The sequence below is a fragment of the Haliotis rubra genome, unplaced genomic scaffold (genome assembly GCF_003918875.1).
Source record: "Haliotis rubra isolate DU_JTF1 unplaced genomic scaffold, ASM391887v1 Scf846, whole genome shotgun sequence".
Taxonomy (NCBI): Eukaryota; Metazoa; Mollusca; class Gastropoda; order Lepetellida; family Haliotidae; genus Haliotis; species Haliotis rubra.
The window spans coordinates 260,704-268,528 of NW_025767575.1; the positions used below are offsets into that span (position 1 = coordinate 260,704).

Genomic DNA, 7,825 nt, shown 5'->3' on the forward strand with positions numbered 1-7,825 from the left:
AAGAGTGAGTGAGTGAGTGAGTTTAGTTTTACGCCGCACTCAACAATATTCCAGCTATATGGCGTCGGGCTCTAAATTATCGAGTCTGGACCAGACAATCCAGTGATCAACAGCATGAGCATCGATCTACACAATTGGGATATTGCCAAGTCAGCGACCCCGACCACCCGATCCCGTTAGTGGCCTTTTACGATAAGCATGGGTTACTGAAGACCAATTCTGGCCCGGATCTTCCTGGGTCTTGATCCCTGAGAAATACGAGTAGTAGCTACACTAGCGACGTAACGGCGAACTGAGACGACACCAGCATCATCAAGTACCGGGTAGCTTCTCCCTGTGTGTATCACTACTATAGCCTCATGCCCCCAAACAGTCATATATAATCTTATGTATCATGCCTATTTATTCTATTTCCGCTATGATATATTGTTAATGCTTTTATACATTGTGTGGACACACACGCGAGCGCACGCACGAACGCTGAAACCTGCGCGACACCTGGAAGTGTTTGTACTTGAGACCACAGTGTCTGGGTGTGGCAGGACGGCACATTCACTCCATGTTGATAAATTCAGTACAACCATTACAACCTTCTCTACGTTTCTTTAAAAGAATGTTTCATGACATGACACACTTCCTCAACCGTTCGACTCTCAAAACAAACTCTTTCCATCAGCGGCATACAGGCGTATCATCACTTCAATAGGCCCGCCCCGGTTCTAGTACCATCCTATGACTTCGGGACTTGTAGGGTGATTGTCTACTCGAGTACTAAGTCGGCAGTGTATGTACGTCATAGTTTTGTTGTTTTGCTCCACTGTCTCTACACTTGTAGTGAGTGACACGAGAGGACACACAAACAGGAACTGTTCCCGACGTCAGTTTGGACTGTGTTCTGCGTCGTGTGTGTGTTTAAATAGAATCCCTTTCCACGAGCTGTTATTGAACTGCTGTCAGCCAGGATGGAGGGACATGTGAGTATTTCCTTACCTTAAACAGATCATATGTATCTACAGCATCAGCCCATTCCCTGATACAGCTATACACTACTTGTCTGAAAGTGATGCTGACAAAGTACCTGTTCGGCCGGCGGTCGTATATAATCACAGCAATACTGAAACAAACACAGATCAGTGGCTTGTCTGGCGAAACTCGAGTACAGATCGATCAGTGGTTTGTCTGGCTGAAAGTCGAGTAAAGATCGATCAGTGGTTTGACTGGCCGAAAGTCGAGCACATATCGATCAGTGGCTTGTCTGGTCGAACGTTGAGTACAGATCGATCAGTGGCTTGTTTGGTCGAACGTTGAGTACAGATCGATCAGTGGCTTGTTTGGTCGAACGTTGAGTACAGATCGATCAGTGGCTTGTTTGATCGAACGTTGAGTACAGATCGATCAGTGGCTTGTTTGGTCGAAAGTTGAGTTCAGATCGATCAGTGGCTTGTCTGGCTGAACATTTGAGTAAAGGTCGATCAGTGGCTTGTCTGGCAAACCTCGAGTATATATCGATGAGCGGTTTATCTTGCCGAACGTCGAGTATATATTGACCAGTGGCTTGTCTCGTCTAACTTCGAGTAGAGATCGATGAGTGGTTTCTCTAGCGAACCTCGTATATATACAGGTTTGTGTCAAATAACGGAGATATTTAACGTAACGCGTTTCATTTGGGATAACACTTTATCAGTAAAGTACAGACCAGTACATTTTGTGTTTGAGTCCACATTTGACCATTTTCTACATGCAGGTTTCAAATACATCATACCTCGAATTAGCCTCGCATTTTGCAAAATATATAACTTTGGCAAAATGATATTTAGGAACTTCAGATAAAAATCGAAGTGCCATTCCTGTTGGCAACTGTCCTGTGGTGTGGACCATGGTATCTGTCCAGGGATTGTCCTGTGGTAATTGTCCTGTGGTGTGGACCATGGTATCTGTCCAGGGATTGTACTGTGGTAATTGTCCTGTGGTGTGGATCATGGTATCTGTCCAGGAATTGGACTGTGGTAATTGTCCTGTGGTGTGGACCATGGTATCTGTCCAGGGATTGTCCTGTGGTAATTGTCCTGTGGTGTGGACCATGGTATCTGTCCAGGAATTGGACTGTGGTAATTGTCCTGTGGTGTGGACCATGGTATCTGTCCAGGGATTGTCCTGTGGTAATTGTCTTGTGGTGTGGACCATGGTATCTGTCCAGGGATTGTCCTGTGGTAATTGTCTTGTGGTGTGGACCATGGTATCTGTCCAGGAATTGGACTGTGGTAATTGTCTTGTGGTGTGGACCATGGTATCTGTCCAGGGATTGTCCTGTGGTAATTGTCCTGTGGTGTGGACCATGGTATCTGTCCAGGAATTGGACTGTGGTAATTGTCCTGTGGTGTGGACCATGGTATCTCGTCCAGGGATTGTCCCTGTGGTAATTGTCTTGTGGTGTGGACAAGGTATCTGTCCAGGGATTGGACTCGTGGTAATTGTCCTGTGGTGTGGATCATGGTATCTGTCCAGGGATTGTCCTGTGGTAATTGTCTTGTGGTGTGGACCATGGTATCTGTCCAGGAATTGGACTGTGGTAATTGTCCTGTGGTGTGGACCATGGTATCTGTCCAGGGATTGTACTGTGGTAATTGTCCTGTGGTGTGGACTCATGGTATCTGTCCAGGAATTGGACTGTGGTAATTGTCCTGTGGTGTGGACCATGGTATCTGTCCAGGGATTGTCCTGTGGTAATTGTCCTGTGGTGTGGACCATGGTATCTGTCCAGGAATTGGACTGTGGTAATTGTCCTGTGGCGTGGATCATGGTATCTGTCCAGGGATTGGACTGTTACCGACCGCGGCCATAGCTGGACCTTTATTGAGAGCGACGCGCACCACACACGGAGCACTTGTAAACACCGGATACGGTCAATCAAACACAAGAGTCGTTCTTACGTCACTTCACTGTGTGTCTTTTGTTACAAGCCGTGATATATGTCGGCTTGAATTGTTTGACTATGTCGTGCTATGATTTGAATGAACTATGCATACTTAGATACATGTTGCAGCAACTCAGACGCATGTTTAATTAATGTATTAATCAGACAAAATGATTTTATTTCAGATCAGTCTATTTGTCGTGTTGGGATTGGTCATCACAACAGTTGCCGCACAGAGCTGTCCGACCGGATGTATTTGTCCAAGACCTGGTCACGTGTCTTGTACAGGGCTCTCCTCCTTCCCGAAATCCTTCCCAGCATCAACGGAAGTAGTTACAATTTATCTATCTTCCCTACCGGAGATACCGCCGGATTCGTTCAAGGGTCTGCCTCTCCTTAACACGGTGTCGCTGTACAAGAACACCATTGGGAAAATAAGAAACTGCGCCTTTAAGAACTTGGCCCAGATGAAGTCATTGAACATCTACCAATCGAACATTGATACCATTGAGTCCGGGGCGTTTTCTAACATGTCGTTCGTAAATCCAGGATCGTTTTCTTTGTACAGCATCACTATTGGAGACATCAAGCCCTACGCCTTCTCTTCACTCTCGGACTCCCGCTTCAGCATCTACAGCGCCAACATTACAATCATCAGGTCCTTCGCCTTCCACAACATATCGGCCAAGTCCTTCTCGTTGTATCTGGCAAACATTGACTTCATGGACACTTCAGCTTTCGAAGATTTCAACGGAACCAAATCAGCCAGCATATACTCCAGTTACATCGCAAATACTCACTGCAACACCTTGGACGTCCTCCAGGAAGACGTTGGCAACGTCTTCTCGTTCTACCAGCTAACCTTCAACTGCAGCTGCCAGCTTGCTTGGTTGTTTGAGGCGGCGCAGACTAACCTGAACCTTGCCGCGTCGCTCAACCGAAACCGGTGCCACAACACCTCGACTGTGTTCCCTGGGAGACGTTTAGATGGTCTAAATGCCACGCTTCTGTGCCCGGGCGGAAGGGAGTCATCTCAATGTCTTAAACCGAAACTTCAGTTTCCAAGCCAGTGTCCCTTGCCTGGTGCTCCAACCCAGTCTCCGCTGCCTGGCAACGGAGACGACAGTAGTAGTAGTAGTAGTAGTAATGGTCACTGTCCGCATGTCCTTGGGTTTCTGTTGACCCTGGTGACCGGTGTCTTCTTGAAGAATCAACTAAGATGACTGCCCCTTTGAGTATTGAGCCAAACACTGACGAGAACTGTACCTACAGCCCTGTCTTCTCAAACAGACATCTGATTTATCCAGACACTTACATATCACTTAGCTTTCTTTGAAGGTGTGTTGGAAAATGTTATATTGATAAGTTGTACATTGGTGAAAAGACGTGTTGGTTGGTTTTATTGGCGTTTCAAGTCCCCGCAATTGCAGCGAGATGTGTTGATATTGTTTGTATGAATTCCACAGGGTTACATAATAAACAAACCTGCTCCCGCTGTCTGATTCTGGTCTTTTCACTATGAGTGAGTGAGTGAGTCTGGGTGAGTAAGCGAGTGGGGGGTGTGGGTGGGGTGCGTCGGTGTCTGTGTGAATGAGTGTGTGTGTGTGTGTGCGTGTGTGTGTGTTTGAGAGTGTTGAGTGAGTGAGTGTATGTGTGGAGTGAGTTTGTTTGAGTGAATGAGTGATTCATTGGTTGATTGATTGATTGAATAAGAGAGTGAATGGGAGGATGACTGGGTGAGTAAACAATGTGGTGGTGTGGTGTGTGTATGGGTGGAGTGAGTGGAGTGAGTGAGTGAGTGCGGTGAGTCAGGGAGTGAGTGGGTGAGTAAACAATGTGTGTGTATGGGTGTGTGTGAGTGTGAGTGAGTGAGTGAGTGCGTGGGTAGATGAGTGAGTGAGTGGGTGAGTGAGTTTGAGTGAGTTCAGTGGTGAGTGAGTGAGTGGGTGGGTGAGTGAGGGAGGGAGGGAGCGAGTGGGTGAGTAAACAATGTGGTGTGTGTATGGGTGAGTGAGTGAGTTTGAGTGAGTTCAGTAGTTAGTGAGTGAGTGGGTGTGTATGTGAGTGAGTAAACGAGTGAGTGATCCATGCTGTGTGACTACTACATGTAATAAGGGGGAACACGTGGCTAATGGTGTGAGCTGATGGTGGTACCGTTTTGTCAGATTTCACATATCACATTCCCGTTAATGGCTTTAGAGGGATGTGGTGAGTGATTTATAGACGTTTACTCTCGGTGCGGCATGAATCAAAAGGGATGCGGTAGTGTAAACTAATTGGGGCTAATTGAGTTGAAGGTGTCACTTGTTTGTTATTTAATTAGGATTAATTAAGAAGGAATTAATTAGGAAGTACTCACTGTTACGACTAAACACTTCTGATAACGGATTATAGTTTGTACTTGTAATAAGAGACTTCTGACTACCTAGGGTTGTCAGGCTGACTGACTTTAAAGTTTAAATATCATCGTATAAAATATGCGTGGATATTAATGCTCATGATGTTAATCACTCGATGTTCTGGTTCTGACACTGTACGCCGAGCACTGCTCATCACTAGGTTACCGTAATTCGATTACTAACAGGGCGCCGCCCCTGGGTGTTATTGACAACGAAGCTTGGTGACTTAGAAGCCAAGCCAACAAATCTTGTCTACTGTTGGTAGAATCACACCGGCGGCTTACTCATACAAGTCCTGTTTACCGGAGAATCACTTGCCCTTTAAATAACTGTAATGCTGGTCCCGGTCAGCCAGTCTCCAGATTCACCTCCAACGTGACTGTGGATGGACCATCAATTGTCTCAACCGTTCTGTAACTTAATTAGAGTCTCGGTGACGCCATGATGGTCTCCTCCAAACAGTTTTTCTCTGAACACAGAATGCCTGATATATCAGGCCACGCGTGGTGTCCTTGTAACAGACAGAACAAAGGAGGTACTTGACACAGAATGCCTGACATATCAGGCCACGCGTGGTGTCTTTGTAACAGACAGAACAAAGGAGGTATTTGACACAGAATGCCTGACATATCAGGCCACGCGTGGTGTCCTTGTAACAGACAGAACAAAGGAGGTACTTGACACAGAATGCCTGACATATCAGGCCACGCGTGGTGTCCTTGTAACAGACAGAACAAAGGAGGTACTTGACACAGAATGCCTGACATATCAGGCCACGCGTGGTGTCCTTGTAACAGACAGAACAAAGGAGGTACTTTGACACAGAATGCCTGACATATCAGGCCACGCGTGGTGTCCTTGTAACAGACAGAACAAAGGAGGTACTTTGACACAGAATGCCTGACATATCAGGCCACGCGTGGTGTCCTTGTAACAGACAGAACAAAGGAGGTACTTGACACAGAATGCCTGACATATCAGGCCACGCGTGGTGTCCTTGTAACAGACAGAACAAAGGAGGTACTTGACACAGAATCAGAGAGAACGATAGACGAATATAACGCCATGGCCAGACAATAACCAGTCAATATAGGCCGTAAAAGGCAACATAACGTAGACAAGTATATGAATGACACCGGGTGTCCTGCCCTACCCGCCACACACACAGTGTGCGTACAGAAGTTGTGTTTGTTGCTTGACACCGTGCAATACAACGGCCGCCTGTAAACAGACCAGACATTCAAGTGATTGTGGGCTTGAAAACCCGTTGAGTCAGTGTTGACACTGACGTTTTGAAACTGTGTTAATTTTGAACAACGTCTATAGCTTGTAAATATAGAGAAAACAGATTCCAACAGAGGGCAACTTAGCGGTGAAAATGATATGAATGTATCATTGAAAGTACAGTTTATAATGTATCGGGTCAAACATGGCTTTTGTAGTTCACCAAGCATAGTTATGTGCTACTGAGCTTAATAAATAATAATAATAATAATAATAATAATATGGGTATACTAGGCTCTCTTTATACCCTATAGAATCATTCTACATGTGGAATGGATGTAATTACTGCTTTAATATTGCTGCGTTTTGGCGATTGATATTGCTATGTGTAAACAGAAAATGGAAAAGTGTTACTGTGCAAGATAAAATTTTAACAAAGACAATTTTAGATGTTCCTAAACATTTTTTCACAATATCAAAGACACGTTTTACTTGTTTTAACTAATGCAAATCAGCAGAAAATGTTTTAAAAGACTGAAATCATAGGAATGATTATTTTTACATACATACATACATACATACATACATACATACATACATACATACATACATACATACATACACATGACTGACTGAGTTTGGTTTTACGCCGCTTTTAGCAATATTCCAGCAATATCACAGCGGGGGACACCAGAAATGGGCTTCACACATTGTGCCCATGTGGGGATTCGAACCCGGGTCTTCGGCGTGACGAGCCAACGCTTTAACCATTAGGCTACCCCACCGCCCCACATACATACATACATACATACATACATACATACATACATACATACATACATACATACATACATACATACATACATACATACATACATACATACATACTAACATTTGTATAGCGCCTATATCCAGCTCAGCTGAGCTGCTCAAAGGCGCTTTGTTTTTCCCTCGTTCACTGGATGTCAATCTCAACGGCACATCGTAATGTCAATCTCAACTCCCTGGGGAGCATACAACTCTTGCAGCCACTAGGCGCACCGAGTTATTGTGGCATTCCCATCCTTACGAGGTACCCATTCACAGCTGGGTGGACTGGGACACATAGTCACAGCACTTTGTCCCTTTTTACTGCACGTTGCTGTACCCGCAACCGGGTGTTTGCACGTATTCATGTGGCCACCATCTGGTCATATACCAACGGATTCGTGGGTTCTTTTAAGTGCATAGGGTTGTGTACTGTACACTAGGCGTTGTGACAACACTGAAAGAGTCTGCACACAAAGTT

At 45.2% G+C, this 7,825-nt stretch overlaps 1 protein-coding gene across 1 annotated transcript; it reads left to right on the forward strand.

The window, feature by feature from the left end:
• Positions 1 to 837: 837 nt before the first annotated feature.
• Positions 838 to 4,407, forward strand: LOC124262586 (slit homolog 1 protein-like). The gene is made up of 2 exons (XM_046697082.1): positions 838 to 974; positions 3,100 to 4,407. Exons 1-2 carry the CDS (start codon positions 963 to 965, stop codon positions 4,135 to 4,137), a joined length of 1,050 nt encoding a protein of 349 aa, XP_046553038.1. The 5' UTR covers positions 838 to 962; the 3' UTR covers positions 4,138 to 4,407.
• Positions 4,408 to 7,825: the final 3,418 nt, after the last annotated feature.